Source organism: Bos mutus, chromosome 14 (genome assembly GCF_027580195.1).
Source record: "Bos mutus isolate GX-2022 chromosome 14, NWIPB_WYAK_1.1, whole genome shotgun sequence".
Taxonomy (NCBI): Eukaryota; Metazoa; Chordata; class Mammalia; order Artiodactyla; family Bovidae; genus Bos; species Bos mutus.
The window spans coordinates 55,661,804-55,677,783 of NC_091630.1; the positions used below are offsets into that span (position 1 = coordinate 55,661,804).

The 15,980-nt window shown below is 48.8% G+C and overlaps 1 protein-coding gene across 7 annotated transcripts in view; it reads right to left on the reverse strand.

The window, feature by feature from the left end:
• Nucleotides 1-15,980, reverse strand: part of CHD7 (chromodomain helicase DNA binding protein 7) — a 190,754-nt gene that overhangs the window by 7,150 nt on the left and 167,624 nt on the right. For 6 of the 7 annotated variants that reach the window (XM_070382360.1, XM_070382355.1, XM_070382361.1 and 3 more), the window contains 13 exons: nucleotides 15,463-15,662; nucleotides 15,149-15,308; nucleotides 10,666-10,755; nucleotides 10,094-10,197; nucleotides 8,624-8,753; nucleotides 8,122-8,194; nucleotides 7,906-7,963; nucleotides 6,767-6,995; nucleotides 6,313-6,521; nucleotides 5,449-6,099; nucleotides 4,550-4,710; nucleotides 2,158-2,385; nucleotides 1,513-1,956 (listed from right to left, as the gene is read on the reverse strand). In XM_070382360.1, coding sequence (XP_070238461.1) covers nucleotides 1,513-1,956; nucleotides 2,158-2,385; nucleotides 4,550-4,710; nucleotides 5,449-6,099; nucleotides 6,313-6,521; nucleotides 6,767-6,995; nucleotides 7,906-7,963; nucleotides 8,122-8,194; nucleotides 8,624-8,753; nucleotides 10,094-10,197; nucleotides 10,666-10,755; nucleotides 15,149-15,308; nucleotides 15,463-15,662 — 2,737 coding nt within the window. The remainder of the gene's footprint in view (nucleotides 1-1,512; nucleotides 1,957-2,157; nucleotides 2,386-4,549; nucleotides 4,711-5,448; nucleotides 6,100-6,312; nucleotides 6,522-6,766; nucleotides 6,996-7,905; nucleotides 7,964-8,121; nucleotides 8,195-8,623; nucleotides 8,754-10,093; nucleotides 10,198-10,665; nucleotides 10,756-15,148; nucleotides 15,309-15,462; nucleotides 15,663-15,980) is intronic. The other variant, XM_070382359.1, reaches the window with a different exon arrangement.

Here is a 15,980-nt window from a genome sequence, read left to right on the forward strand (position 1 = left end):
TTGATGTTCCCGGAGAAAGGATTTTCAGTGAATAAAACCTATCAAAGCATTAGGGTGGTTCCCAGCAGGGGACCACACACCTAGCAATGGCCTTTCTTTAACTTGGGGAACAACTAGTCAAATTGATACACTGTACGGCGTATTTTTACAAGATGCTAAAAGTAAATCACATGATCCACAAAAATGACAGTTACTATGACTGGTACATTTACAATAAGTTTTGAAAATAAATTACCTTTTAACCACCTGGATGCTTCTGAAACTCAGACGCATGGCTAGCCCACTTCAGTGTGTCTACTCTTTGTGACCCTGTGGACTGCAGCCCGCCATGCTCTTCTGACAACAGGACTTCCCAGGGAATACTGGAGTGAGCTGGCATTTCCTGCTCCAGAACCAGACCCGACTAGGGGACAAGTTTCAATGGAAGCTTGTTTGTTGTCACTTCTAGACCCTAACTCCACCATGTCTCCCTACTCTTTTAGGTTATTACGCTTCCCTTAAAAATGGGGAAATAATAATAGGGATGAAATAAGGGAAACATATTTAAACAAACTTCTCCCCTTGGTGTTTCTTAAACTGTGTCTATCGCCTAGGGGATGGGCCCACCACCCGTGTGCCGGCTTATCAGGCACCTCTGTGCTGATTCGGGTTTTGAATCCACAGGCTCACTGTGGTGGTGTCGTTTAATCTCTTAAGTTGTGTCTGACTCTTATGTGACCCTATGGGCTGTATCCCGGTAGACTCCTCTGTCCATGGGACTTCCCAGACAAGAATATTGGAGCAGGTTGCTCTTTTGGTGCCTTGTACCAGTCTCAGTGCTTTAGAGGGGACTTCCTTCGTGTATTCTGGTTCCTGGGAGAAACTCTCTAATTCTTAATGGGGTGGCACAGTTTTAGGTGAGCAGTTGAGATGGACCAGGAAACAGAGATATTTTGATTACATTGCACTCATTTCCTTTGAATTGAAGAAATAAATGCCAAAATCCACTGACACATGTATTTCCTGCAAACCTAAACTAGCACAGACCTCAATTCAGTTGAGATTTTTAAAATATCCATTTACAGAGGTGGGAGAATTTGCAATCACTAGCTTTGCATATGAACACAAATCTTCAGTCTGAAGCTGAACAAATCTAATAAATGCTGGGCCCCAAACATATTGATACTTCTAAGAGCAGAAGTGTTTCCATTTCGAAGTTCACAGGTTATAGGCTCAGAAGAACACATGTTTGTTTGAGGCTAGTCTGCTGAGAGTAATCAATACATTAGGACCTTGGGAAGAATAAATCCTCAAGCTACATGTGGTTCAGGCTGAGTGATCTGTGCCAATGCTTAGCACAATATTCCGGCTCAGAACCACGGCTCTGTCCACTGTGGCTCCTTTGGTGGGAGGAGTGGCTTTCACACCACATCATGGAGGGGCACATGCCCCGGCCCGGGCAGCAGAGCCAGGCCTCGGCTGCCAGTATGAACACCTGGGTGGGGGTGGAGGGGCACCATCCCCTGGACTTACTGTACTCAGTGATGTCCGTTTGTGGCTCATAAACAGCAGGTCAAGGCCCTCCACGTTTTTCCTCCTTCCCCGCCTCCGCTTCATGGGGGGCTCTCCGTCCACGAGGGAGCCATTGAGCAGATGTCTGGTGGGCGTGCGGGACAGGCCGGCCTGGAGCAGTTCCATCTGAGTCTTAAAGGCATCAGACACCGGCGTGGAGACGTTGGGCAAGATCAACTTTGAAGTGAGAGATGAAAAGTTTGAGGTAGAGCTTGCTGCCTCTCTCGAGGCCTTTGATAAATCGACCACTTTCTCTTGTCCATTCTCTGAGACCACCTGAGACCCCCGCAGCTGCGCCACCATCTCCATGAGGTTTCGCCGCTTGGCAGCTCTCTCCGCCTCGATTTCGATCTTCCTCCTCCTCCTCCTCCGCTGGCGAGGCACGGAGAGGTTAAGGGCATCATCCTGTTGAAAAAATCCCCACAGAAACAGTGAGCCCAGCCTGCACCTGCCGCACAGCAGAAACCAGGGATGAGAAGTTTAAGGGATTAAACGTCTGAGGCCAGAGCAGCCTTCTTATTTCAAATGGGACCGGCCAACACGAGCTTCCGAACTGAGTCAGGAGAGCTTATCTCTAGGCTCCCCGGGTAGGGCGCTCTTACTGACCTTGGACAGCTGAGGGGAGGCGGTGAGTTCCTCGCTCCCGCTGATGCTGGCCTGGCCCACGGCAGACAGCTCGGCCAGGCTCCTCTTCTGCAGGGGACTGTCGGCGGTGGGGGGCGTGTAGCCGGGGATGAGGCCTTGGAAATCAAACATCTGGCGCCTATTTACCGGCCATTTGCCTTTCAATACTGCTTCACAGATGTTGTCTAATCGGTTTATCATTACTCGGTCCTAGAGAGAGAAGAAAAGTCACACGAAACCGTAACAAAGACCTGGTGAAAATGACGAGATGGATACATCCACCAAGATGCCAAAGAGTAGAAAAGGCTTAAAAGTAAGCAGAAAGCAAACAAGCGAGAGAAGAAACCAAACCCACCAGAACCGCTTTAGTCTGCTGCAAGGTTCGAAGGTGGCCACAACACAGACCACTCAGTATTTCTCAGTTATGAACACTGAGGCGCATAAATGAGAGGGCATTACATAACCACTACCTCTAAAACGTCCCCGAGCTTTACAAGTCACTGCTGTTCGGGCTACATATTGCTGGTGTGTGTCGGGAGGTGACCAGGGATGGAAGCCTGCACTCAGACTTCACCACGTGCTGGTGCTGCAGTCCTCGGGCTGGACCGCAGCCTCTCCCAGGAAGTGGGACATCATTAGCGTCACTATTAATAAAGTTCAGCATTACGAATGGGCACCAACCTAGGAACACCTAATGAGTGTCGATTTGCATCCTCTACCTATTATCACTTCAAGTTTCATTGAAGCGTGGACGTTAAAATTTTCTAATTACAGCTCTTAGACCCAGTTTCCACAGATTAAAAGGGCCTGCTACTAGGGGCCTTCTGGCTGATCTGGGAAGCTCTCTTCTAAACTCAGTAAGGGAGATGAGCAAAACAAGGGAGATAAGGGGAGTGGGGCCAGGGGACAGGGGGCAACGTCTCTGATAATACAGTCTTCAGTTAAAAATTTCACATTGTTTCTTTCCAACGGACACCATGTGAGACCAGCCTGGGGATGAGTCCATAGAGACCTTTTTTTGTGTTGTTTGTCTTAAACCAGACAGCCCTGTTATGGTGATTAGGAAGATTATTTCCCCACCCTGAAAAACAGACCCAAATTACACAGAGATTTATTATAAAATTATACTAGTTAGCCAAAAGAGTAATTTCCACTTTGCTTTTGGTTACAGATAACTACATTTGTGATTATCTCATAATGTATTTGAGCAAATGGGTCAGCAGCCCATCCTCTCCCCAGTTCCGAAGATTACAGGGTTCCAAATATATAGCAAGCTGTCTTAGATCTGAAAGTTCTGCTTCAGGATATTAAAAACAAAACAAAACACAGTTTTAAAAGTCCACACATATTCCCTTGTGCACTGTTGCTGGGATTGCAAAATGGTACATCTGCTGTGAAAAACAGTACAGAGGTTCCTCAAAAATTAAAAACAGAACTACCCTATGATCCAGCAATACTACTTGTATGTATATACCAAAAAAAAAAAAAAAAAGCAAGCCAGGTCTCAATGAGATATCAGTAATTCCCATTTATAGCAGCACCATGATAAGCTAAGAGAAGGAAGGAGGCCAAATGTCCCAACGATGGACAGATGCATAAGGAAAATATGGTACAGACACAATGGACTATTATTCAGCCTTAAAGAGGAAGGAAATTCTGTTACATGCTTTCCCAAAGATGGACCTTGAAGACATTATACTAAGTGAAACAGGCCAGTCACAAAAGAACAAGTACTGTATGATTCTACCTATGTGATTATGTCAAGTTCACAGAAACGGAGAGTAGTATAGTGGTTATCCAGGGGCAGAGAGGGAGGGGAGTTGGATAATGGGTATAGAGTCTCAATCCTATAAGATACAAAAGTCCTGGAGATCCTTTTACAGTGTGGAAAAAAAAAAAATATGTATATATATATGATGTGAATATATGAATGTATTTAACACTATCCAACTGCACACTTAAAGAATGGTGAAGACTGTAAATTTCATGGTGTGTTTTTTACCACAATAAAATTTTTTTCAAAAAATCCACACATTTCGTCAATGGGTGAGTCTTCTGAAGCAATAATCCATAGACTGTACTAGACAAATAACCTAAAAGACCTCAAGGAACCAAAGAGCCCTATAAACAGTTCTTTTTTCTTACTTTCTTTGCTTCTTGTCACCTTTCCTATCCTATATGAAAGCATTCTACAGAATTTTTTTCTTTGTGCTTTTCCAGATCATTCTTGTAAGAAAAAAAAAAAAATCTAGTATACAATCTTCATACACTATGTCAAAGTTCACCTGAAAATTATTTGAAAAATCAAGCTAGAATGATTTTCTTCACCCCATTTATTATTTTGGTCATCAAATAACAACAAAATCCCACCAACCTTAGGCCAAAATGAGAAGGCAAACGTCCTTTCATGAAGGAGCTGAGCTACAGATGGGTCACCATCCTCCATGTAGAATCCATCCCGGGTCTCATCCCTAGCAGTGCTCATAGAAGCATTGCTCTCTTCATCAAAATTCTTCCCTCTAGAGACAGCCCCTGCTGAGAAATGAGTTACTGTGCATCACCCACAACCAGAATCTTTCTGAAAAGAAGTGTAGAGGGGAATGGATTTAATGTCTGAATGCTGACGAGCTCCTCTGTATCTCGTATCTACTATGGCTAGAATGGTATCCGGGATTTTGCAAATTCTGTCACTCAAAGCTTGCAAGGGCCCTTGCACGTAGCTGGTGTTACTCCCGTTTAACAGATGAGGAAGCGGAGGCTTGGGGGGCTATGTCACTAGTCAGCAGGCATCCTGCTGCAGACAGGTCTCAGGGGACGGTGGTGACAGCCAAGCCTCTGACCCACAGGACCCTCTACTCCTCCATAAGAAAGAGGACTAACGTGTTGGCCACGATTCCGAGCTGAAGCTCAGGTAGAAAAGTGTAGCGCATGTTTAATTTTTGTTTCATGGCAGGTACGGCAACCTACCTGGGACTTAGGAAGACAACTGGTTCTTCCTAGATTCTACTCCCACTCTTTATTTCTGAATGGAAATTAAATTAAGCATCATCTGCCTTAAAATTGTTATTGACTGTAAAACCTGAGAAGCTGCTGAAGTAGTGCGTTCACAGGTCACAGCAGGGCAAAACACACATCTAAGCATTACCCGTTATCATCCTAATGAAAATGTACACTCATTACCCTTTAAAAACCCAAAGAGGACACGGATCACATGACATGAAGACAGCTGCTGGGGTGGGCCCAAGAGAGGCCTGAGGGTCAGTCAGGTCTTACCTTCAGGCTGGGAAGACTCTTCTGACTTGTCATCATCTTCCAGCTTTTCCTCTTCGTCCTCCTCAGAACCCTTCTCAGAAATGGACTTGGGCCCGGAGTCCACACCGACCTCCACCCCTCTGGGCTCGCTCTTCCCAGCCCCCAGCTCCGCCTCGCGGTCCTGCCTCTGGTCCTTCCCGCTGCCCTCGGCCTCCTCTTCCTCCTTCCCCTCGGGCTTCTCGGAGGCCTCCCTGGCCTTGGCCTCGGCTGCCCCGGCCTTGTCCTCCTGACCCGGGGCAGCTGGGGTGGCGGCGGGGGTCTGGCCAAAGCCCAGGGCCAGAGGGTTCAGGGCAGGGGCGCCGCCCGCCCCCCGGGCCTGGGCGAAGTTCTTGTGCGCGTCCAGGAAGGAGAGCTCGGGGTCGTTGAGGATGTGGTAGTCGGTGCGGCTGACGCCGTGCTTGGCGGCGCCCACCAGCAGGTCCCGGTCATGCCGGCCGCACTCCCACCACTCGGGCAGGTCCAGGCTGGGTTGGCAGAGCTTGAGCCGCTCAGCCAACTGTGGGTGGTGCAGCACCTGCTCGCGGATCCTGCGCAGCAGCTCGATGCGGTACAGCGTGCGGGAGGCGCGCTCCTCCGTGATGGGCTCGATGGCCGACGACAGGTCCGGTGGCTCTGCGCAGGAGGACCGCGTGTCATCGAGGGGAGCAGCGGGAGGTCCCCGAGCCCGCCCAGCCTCTCCCATCCCAGGCTGTCCACGCACGGCCTGCATCCCTGGGGAACCTTCCGCCCCTTCCGGTCCCCGCCACGCTCCCATCCCCACACCACCGGCATCCCTGGGGAACCTATGCCCGGCCCTCCCGCCTCTCTGCATCCCTGGGGACTTACCGTCATCCGGCTTGGCGGGCATGCGACACACCCGCCGGCACATGGCCACAAAGCAGCTGAAGTACTTCTCCAGACTCTCGTCGGACTTCTTGTCAAGCCTGGCAAAGGCTCGGAACTGGTTCCAGTCGAACTGCTGCTTCGCAGGGTCAAAAATGACCCCGAATGTGGACACCACTCGATAAAAGTCCGCCTCCTCCCGCCTCGTCCACCTGTCAGAGAGATCTTAGCTGTGGACTGGTACCCGAGTAAAAAGGCTTAAAGGTTACTGCTGCTTATCCTTTAAACTGAATCCATAGTGCTTTTTTCTGCTTTGTTTTGTTCTGGGGGGCGGCGGGTTGGTGAGGGGGCTGGGTTTGATGGCCATCCTCTTGGATGTGATTCCTGCCTCTGCAGGCCAGGAAGAGTGGAGGAGAGAGGAAGGTACCAGGGACTAAGGAAACCCTAAGACGCTCACTTCTGCCGCTTCTCCGATATGATAGCCTCCCTTTCGGCTTCCAGGGCCCGCACTTCCTCGCGAGGCCGCCGCCTCCGCCGGTCTGTCTTCATCAGCGCCTCCTGCCGCATCTGCTGCCGCTTGTAGCTGCGCTGGTAGGCAGTGATGAGCCTGCGTAGCCGGGTGGTCAGCGTGGAGGTGCTGGGCCAGTACAGCTGGCCTAGCTCAGTGCTGCCCTCGCTGTGCTTGCCTGGGGAGGCGGGGAGAACATTCCTGAATGAGAGAACATTCCTGAATATGTAGCTATGACCTTTGCCATAGGCAGGGTTTCCCATCCAAACAGGATGACTTGCTAACATTCAAATGATAGCCTGGGAAAAATGATGGTGGTGCTCTCTTAATACTTTCCTGTAGCCCAGATGGTAAAGAATCTGCCTGCAATGCAGAAGACCTGGGTTCGATCCCTGGGTCAGGAAGATCCCCTGGAAAAGGGAATGGCAACCCACTCCAGTATTCTTGCCTGGAGAATTCCATGAACAGAGGAGCCTGGTGGGCTACAGTCTGGTATATGGTGCCCAAAGAGTCAGACAAAACTGAGTGACTAACACTACTACTAAGGAAGTATGGAAGTTTCATATTAGTATGAACTTATAAACCATTCTTTCTCAACTCCTTAGGGGGGAAAAAAAAAGCCAAGTTCATATATCAATCATACATAAAGAAACATACTTTGTGCCACAAACTACATGGTGATAATGCAATACAATAATCTTGAACATAAAAACCAATCATATAATTGTTACCTAATGATTTTATATCAGGGAAAAAGTAGGGTAGTAGTCTCAATAAACTGGCAGTTATTTCAGATATTTAACAAATTTCCTGCTTCCATGAGCTATGTTTCTATAGATGCTTAAGAGCTTTCATTAACTGGTATAAATCATAAATATATAAATTGTCTTTGTCCAAAAAAAGTTATTTTATCAAAGAGATTGAACATAATGATTAACCAAGAATCAGCAGGAGTTCTTCACATCAGAGAGCAGTAGATGAAATGGCATTTGGAGACACCACCCTGGTGAAGGAACTGCAGCCTGGCCATGGGGCCTGGCCTGAGTCCCACTCCTCAGCTCTGCTCCCCCCAGCTTTCAGAGTTGTACCTGGGGCGCGTATTTCCATGGGCTCTTCCTTATCTTCCGGAGGAGAATTTGCAAATTCCTCAAAAGCAAAGCAAGAAAGACAAGTTATTTTAATTTGGGGTTCTATTTTGCTTTGTCTTTTAAAGGAAAGGCCGTTATCTATAAAGTTTAATAAGTCTTATATGGGCATATAATATTTTACTGGGGCCATAAAACTGAATGTACTCAAGTTCTTACATCTATTTCATCCTTGAACGGCGTTCTGGTTGGTTTATATTCTGGGTCTTCATCTTCTCTATCAAATTCTCCCCTGTATGAAATGTTTTTAAAAAATGTTTAAATCACACTGATTATCAAGACACCGAAGGAGCCTGATAAAAAGGAACAGCTCGCCTCATGCTGCTTTGAATTCTGAGCCTGACATCCAAAGCGACTCTGTCGGTATTTAAAATGTGCAGCCATGAGGGGCGGAGGATGTGTGTGCACGCAGTGGGGTGTGTTCGGGCGGGGGGGGGGGGTCATGATCATTTGAAAAAGACAAGTTACAGATTATCTAGATCCTATATTGTGTTTAAATAGTCATCATGATACATAAACAGACTATACTGGTAAACACCGCTCAAGTCCAAATCAGATGCAGCACAGCGCGTGGTGTTGTGTAAGGACTGAACCCTGCCAGTGGATCTGACACTCTGACACTGACATAAAGTTTATTAAAATTTTAAAGTGTCCTTCTTACCCGTCACCGCCATCTGCTAGCATGTCTGTTCCTCTCTGCTCGGCAGCGATGGCCTTGGCATCGGGCATACCAACTCGTTCCAGGAAGCACAGCGCGGGGTCAGCTCGCATGGAGTTGTACTTCTCGTACCCTGCGCCGTCCCCCCAGCCCAGAGAGGACACACACAGAGACCACGAAGGCCCGTCACTCACAGAACCACAGCATGGCTGCCTCACACCAAGGTCGTCTCTTTATAAGATGATGGTTTATGCCCTATTTAAACTAACCAGGCTATAGTAGCCCATTCTTGGAATGCTCTTCCCGGGGCAGATTTGGGGGAGGGGGAAGGCAGATTACATTTTCACGGATATTATCAGAATGACCTTAGTAAATACTAATGAAAACATAGGCTCAGGGTAACTGCAAGATGCCCGGGAAGAGGTCTGACCCTGTTGTCCCCAAGATCTAATTTTGCTTGGCATTTAAAAGGCCGCATAATGTTCTTCGATGACCTCTGCAGTGGTCCATCCCACCCTCCCTGTGAGCGGCTTCGGTCCTGCAGGAAGTCCACTGCCGGCTGATACATCCCTGTCTACGTCAGGCCAACGAACCTGTCTGATCAGGTTTAGGATGATGCGTGTCAGTAAGATGACACTGTTCCCTCTATGGTTTTCAAACTGCAATTTGCTTTTTGACTGCCCAGGTTGACTAGATGGGAAATGGCAGATCCCAACAGTGCACTGCGGGAAGATGGTTTTTGAGGCTGAGCTCACAAAACACGGCTGCAGTACACAAGCAGAACGGCACAATTCAATTAGGGTGTGTACGACAACACCCCGGCTCCTAACTGCTGTAGAGCCGCCAGCCAAACTGTAATCATGAAAGGTTTTATAAGCCATCATTCTCCCCCTTAGTCAGGCTGGGCTGCCGAGAATACCTCAGCGACCTCCAGAGACTCGGGATTATAATCAGGAATCGTTCACTGTATATATCATGCCAGTTCTGCATCCCCGGCCTTTCAAAGTTAACAAGGCTGCGTCCCACTCAGGGGAGCCGCGGGTTCTCGGCACTGACATTTGTGAAATATTGCTTGGAACAAAGCCCAGGAGGCACTTGTACAGATTAATAGCAGAGGTTAAGCCCACCGTCCACTTTGACATGGGCTGGCAGAGCGCGCAAGGGGAGCCGTGCTGGAAGTAAAGTTTCCGAAGAGCTATAGGACAACTTGGCTATTATTAAAACAAATATGGTTTGGGTTCTATTTACAGCCAAGGAAGAAATGTTTTCTTCTCAAATACTCAACAAACATTCAAAAACAGCATCTGATATTTACAGTTCATATTAGATTTTTTGTGCGGGGAAACCGTAGACGCCAAGAGTCCTTTGGAACTAGCCTCATTAATATTATGACTTTGGAAAGAGTGTGCAGAGAGCTCTAAATAAAGACAAAGACACATGGTCAAGATGGGGTCTGATGCAGACGCCCCTTACCGTGCTTGAACACGCCAATGAGGAGGGACTTGTCTGCTTCCTTATCCCACCAGTCTGTGGGGACTTCCGCGTGGAAAGGTTCAGGTATCCACACGTCAGCTTCACTGCAAAGACAACCCCTGACGTGATATTTACAATAGACCCCACTGTTGGAAAAGAATGCTAAGTGAGGAGCATGACACTCGCCCCCTTCCCACGACAAGCACCTGAGCATCGTGGAGTGGGGTGGGGATGCTGGGGCGGTGCGAGCCAAGGTTGCAGGAAAGGGCAGAAGTCGGCCGCCTTCTGCTGGGACCAGAAGTAAACTTTATTCCACAGGACCCTGTTTTAAAGGTCACCTCACAAACACGAGTCATTTAGTTCACACCTTTTTGTACGTCCACACAGACCTACAAACAGGCTTCTCCCGATTCTCCTCATGTCCCCAGGCTCGTAGGACAAACACTGCATTCGAGATGCAGAAAGAGAGATGTGCTGAGGATGCAGGAGGTTTGAAGCACGCCCCCCACCCGTGACGTGGACTCTGACTGCCTGGATGGTCACTGCGAGGAGGAACACAGGCGCGTACCCACCTGGAGTCGGCGCCCTCCAGGATCTTCTCTGCCTGGTCTCCTATCACTTCTTGTCTCAGGTAGTAGAGCATGCGGACACGCAGCAGGACCCTGGAGAGGGAGACGGGGGAGGTGGGGGGAAGTTCTTAACTTCGGGACTGTTTGCCAACAGTGGCTTTTGGCAGCTGCTGCTGTTCATCCATCATCCTGCCAAGGCTGATTAGCCATGCTGTATGGTAGGCTTGAAGCGTGACAGATGGTGCCACATAATCACCTCTGCGTGTGCTTTCTGCTGGCTTCCAACCGGCCTGCCTGGCAACCGCGCCCCCTGCACGGGAGGGCCGGCGCTCAGCCCGGCCCGGGCGCACTTCATTTAGTCCTACCTAGCGCAGCTTGTGAAGTTTAGACACGTAGCCCACCACTGCCTCTGAAGTATTGAAGCAAGTTTGTAAACAACTGAGCAGATGGCTTTCAGTAACTGTTCTGCTTCATTATCTCATAAAATTTCCTCAGCTGCTGCCTTAATACCATTTTTGGAAGCACATCACAAGTTGTAGGAATAAACGAGATATAAAATCTGGTTTTACTACCTGACAATAAACCCTCAATACAGAATGTCAGGTTTTCCAGATTATACAACTTTGCTTCCGAGGAAGGAAGATGGTGGTGGGGGTGGATCCTTGCCGGGCCACCCCTTAAGGGGCTGTACCCATGTTTTATTCCTTCTAGCTTACATAACCTGGAAGCCCAAGTTGTCACTTAACAAATAATAATACAACATCACAAAGGAGATTAAAGTGTGTCTGGTTTGCTGAAGTTCTGAGTCATTTTCAAGGAATTGGTTTTTAAAAACTCATGGAATTCTAGGAACCAAATTTTCAATCTCATGTGGATTTCTTCAATGGTGTAAACTAATTCTTTGGATAAAGCCCACCTGGTAAACACCCCAAGAACTCTCAAGCCTAGCGTCTCCTGGACCGGCCCTGGTGTGCATTCAGGACAGACACCTGAAGACCACCGCCTTGTCCACGAGTAGACAAAATCAAGTGCGATTCCCACCACACACTTGGAGAACACTTCTCAATCCGTGTGTCGCGTGTACTACCACTAGTTCATTTGATCCTCACAGTAACTCTAGGGCAAAGTAGGACAAGTTACGATTTCCATTTCCTAAGCTAACAGAAGACAAGCGACAGACTTCAAAGTCCCAGAGTCACTTTAAGCACGGATCACTCAGAATTAGGCCATCTGACTCCACCTCTTTGTACTGTCTCTAGGGATATGGACCCTGTCCTTGAACACATCAAAATGGCAAGTAGGGGTGGCTTCACCACGACAGACCACTCCTGATCACACACAGACATCCTGTGTACCACCTGCCCCTGATCGCACACAGACATCCCCTTTGTCACCCGCCCCCAGTCACACACAGACACCCCCTGTATCACCCACCGCCGATCACACAGACACCCCCTCTACCACCCGCCCCGATCACATACAGACACCTGGTGTACCACCTGCCCTGGATCACACACAGACACCCCATATACCACCTGCCCTGGATCACACACAGATACTCCCTGTATCACCCACCCTGGATCACACACTGACACCCCATGTACCACCTGCCCCTAATCACACAGAGACAACCCATGTACCACCCACCCCAGATCACACATAGACACCCCCTGTATCACCTGCCTGCCTGTCCAGCATGGGGGCTGCTCCTGGCCAGCCTGGGTTCTCAACAGGCAAAACACAAAGCTGTAAAGACCTGAATGTGCTCCAAGGTAAGAGATCTTTTTGGAAAACTGGTTTTTATTAAGATTTCTTTCTCTGGATAAGATTAAAAATTGACTGTGCCACACTGAACCTGCAGAAGCGAAGTCAACACTGTGGGCAGCCGTGCCCAGCATGAGCAGAGTCTGCAGCCCAGGTCTCCTCACAGAGGATGCTCAGCCAGGACGCACCTTCCACCTTTACCTGGATCTTCTTTTATGCACCAAACCTCAGTGCAGCATCAGTAACCCTAGCAGTTTCTCTCCCTTCAGGAGAAGACAAGGTTTTCTACCTCATGAGGAGTTTTAGTTTTGTGGATGGAGGCTTTAACGAATGATTGTAACTGTGAATGTCATCTTTCTTCTAGAGGAAAAAATTCAAACTCGTGTACAGGCAAGCTGAGTGCCCCTGAGGAATATATGGTGGGTCCTGGCAGGATAACGAGGTGATGGAAGGTGGCCTCGGACTCTAAGGGGTTTGCATGTGGTGAGTCAGGATGCCTCTCGAGTCCCCACTGTTAATCTTCATTCTGGTGGCTGGTCCCACTAGGGTCTGTTTTCTGGACGAGCATCCAGGTCAGGACCACAGGTGCACTGAACTGTCCCACCCCTTCCATCTCCTTCAACCCAAGACAGTTCCTGTCTTTGTCTCCTGAAACTTTTGAAGAGGACTGGCCGGATATTTTCCAGAAAATCTCACAATTTGGGTCTCGTTTTTCTCTCTGACTGCTCATCCCAGAGAGGAGGTGGAGACATGGCCAGTTCTCTCGAGACCCAGGTAAGATGTTAAGAGCATGAGTTATAGCTCACGTACTAACCAGGGAGGGTGCCCTATGGAAGTCTGTGATTGACGCGGGAAATTAAAAACTGCTGTCTCAGTGAGGCCTGGGAACAGAAGCCTGCCCCCACACTAAACCCCTTCGGTTACGGTTTGTCTGAATCCAGAACTCCTAAGGTTATGGACCCCAACTTCACAGAAACTACAAAGAAATAGAAGTTTTCTAATAGCTATGAGTGGGGCGGGACTTGAAGGAGGACCACTATGCTATGACAGTAACAGTGGTTTCTGAGGTGCTAAGATGGTTTGAGGTAATGGTTTTGAAGACTCAGAAAGGAAAATTTTTGTCAGTCAAAATTTAAGAATCGTGATCAAAGATGGTCCCTGAAAGTACCATTACATTTAAAAAGGGATGAAAACCATGAGTCAGGACAACCCAGGAGAAGCAGGTGTTCTCTGGGAAATTATTTCACTGAGGCTTTAGACAACTCTGAGGGAAGACAGGCTTCAGACATGGGCGGGGGTGGGAGGGTGGGGGGTGGTCGAGAGCAAGGGCGGTGTCCCTCGACTAGCTGAGGGACCCTGAGTATCCGAGACTTGGTTTCCTTGTCTGGTAAAGGGGGGATAAAAGAGCAAGATGACTCGTCTTAGACAATTCAAACAGAAAATCCATAGGAAGCGCTTGGCGTGCTGCCAGTAATAGGTACTCAGACTTTTGTTGCTGCGATATAGACAGACATTTATTGAAGTTCTATTTGACAAGTAAGGAAAGCGAGTCTGAGAGGATGAGAAGCTTGCCCCAGGTGGCCCCAATCAGGAAGGGTACAGATGTGCACTGGCTGTGCTGCTGAACCCCAGATACTGAAAACACACGCTCAGAGGAGGGGAAGCACCCACAGGTGGAGGTGCTCAGCAGCTCACAGAGCTCCGAGCAATGGAATTAATTCAGGTCCAGTTCCCTTCAGCTACGTATAATCAGGTTCTAGAAATAAAGGTGAGGAATAGGATTCTAAACCTCGCAGGTAAGAAAAAATGGACCCAACAACCGAGGAGTCGTGCGAGTGTGTGTGCACAGGTGCACATGTGCTAAGTCACTTCAGTCGCGTCAGACTCTTCACGAACCTACGGACTGTAGTCCACCAGGCGCCTCTGTTCATGGCATCACAAAGCAAAAAATATCATCTAAACTCCTCAGCCCCTTCATGGGAAGCAGTCAGTTGAAGGCAGGATTATATAAAGCTAACCACAATTCTCTAAACACGTTGGCTAAAACTCAGTTATCCACATGTCCACAGCACCATCATTCACAACAGCCAAAGACATCCATTAACCCAAGTGCCCATCGATGCATGGATGAATAAAATGTGGTCTATACACACAATGGAGTATTACACAGCCATAAAAGGGAACGAGCTTCTGTAGAAGCTACAACATGGATGAACCTTGAAAACATTATGTTCAGTAAAATAAACCAGCTACAACAAGGCAAATACTATAACAAGATACCTAGAATAAGCCAATTCTTAGAGACAGATGGTGGGACGGTGTTGTCAAGTGCCGAGGGCAGGAAGGGTGAGAAATCATTTAATAGGAACAGAAGTTATACTAAGGTCCATGAAAAGGTTTGGGTTCTAGACAGTGGTGATGGGCACACAGCAATCTGAATATAATTATTGCCAATGAACTGTATACTTACAAATAGTTAAAGTAGTAAAACTGTGTTTATGCATCTTTACTACTGCCCCCCTCCCCGCCAAAAATCAGCCCTCTAAAGTCAGGCTTCCACCTGACCTGACATCATGTTTCAAGAAAAAAAAACAGTAAAGCTGCGCCACAAGAGTGCACTAGTCTTACTGATGGATATCTGGTGTATACGCATACTTGAGTACACGTACAGTTAAGAACCAGAAGGGCTGCCCGCTCCCCGCACCCGCCCTCCCTGACGTACTTGTTGCAATGGTGCTTCAGGTGCTTCTTGTAACTGTCCTCCTGGAACAAGGCGTCCGGGTTGCAGCCAGCCAGCCAGTCGGCATCCTGCACCACTGGGTGTGAGCTCTGGGCTTTCACCTTCTTGCCCTTCCTCCCCCTGGGCACCGGGGCTGACAAACCTAGAACCAGAGCAGTCATGATGATAATAACAATAGACACTGTCCACGACCCCAGTGACCGTGTCAGGGTCAGGAGTCAGGGACACGCAGGGTCTGGGGTGCCTCCGAGCTCCCCGGAGGCTCCCAGGACCCCGAGAGGGAGGTGCAGACCCACCGGAATGGTTGACCAGGGCCCGCGTCTGGCCATCAGCCGTTGGTGTGATGAGATCCCAGATGAAGCTCTTGATGTTCTCGTCCCCCCGGTAGTGGTTGAGGCAGTACACAAGGATGGTCCTGCAGATGGTCTCCACGTCCTGCTCGCTGAGTGGGCGCTTGTAGCGACCATGGGAGAGGATGTCCGTCCACCGCCCCCAGCTGCAAAGCAAATGTCCACATGTGGACGGTGCCTCCGACCTGAGACCTGGGGCTCTGGTTTCAGAGGCAGGTGGCAGCCTTAGGAGGGCCTGGGTCAAAACTAGCGACAGCAACATCAGGCAGTGGAAAAGCAATCCAGGTGCAGTAGCTAAACACACACACACACACACACACAGCCGCAGGGTGGGAGCTGACACCGCGTTTCCAGCAGGGATCTGAAAGCCCTCTGCTTCCCCTCCTCGAGGGCGTGGTTTCCATGTTCTGATGCTGACCCGTCATCTGAGATGGAAGGTGACAAGTGGCAGGTGTGACCACCCC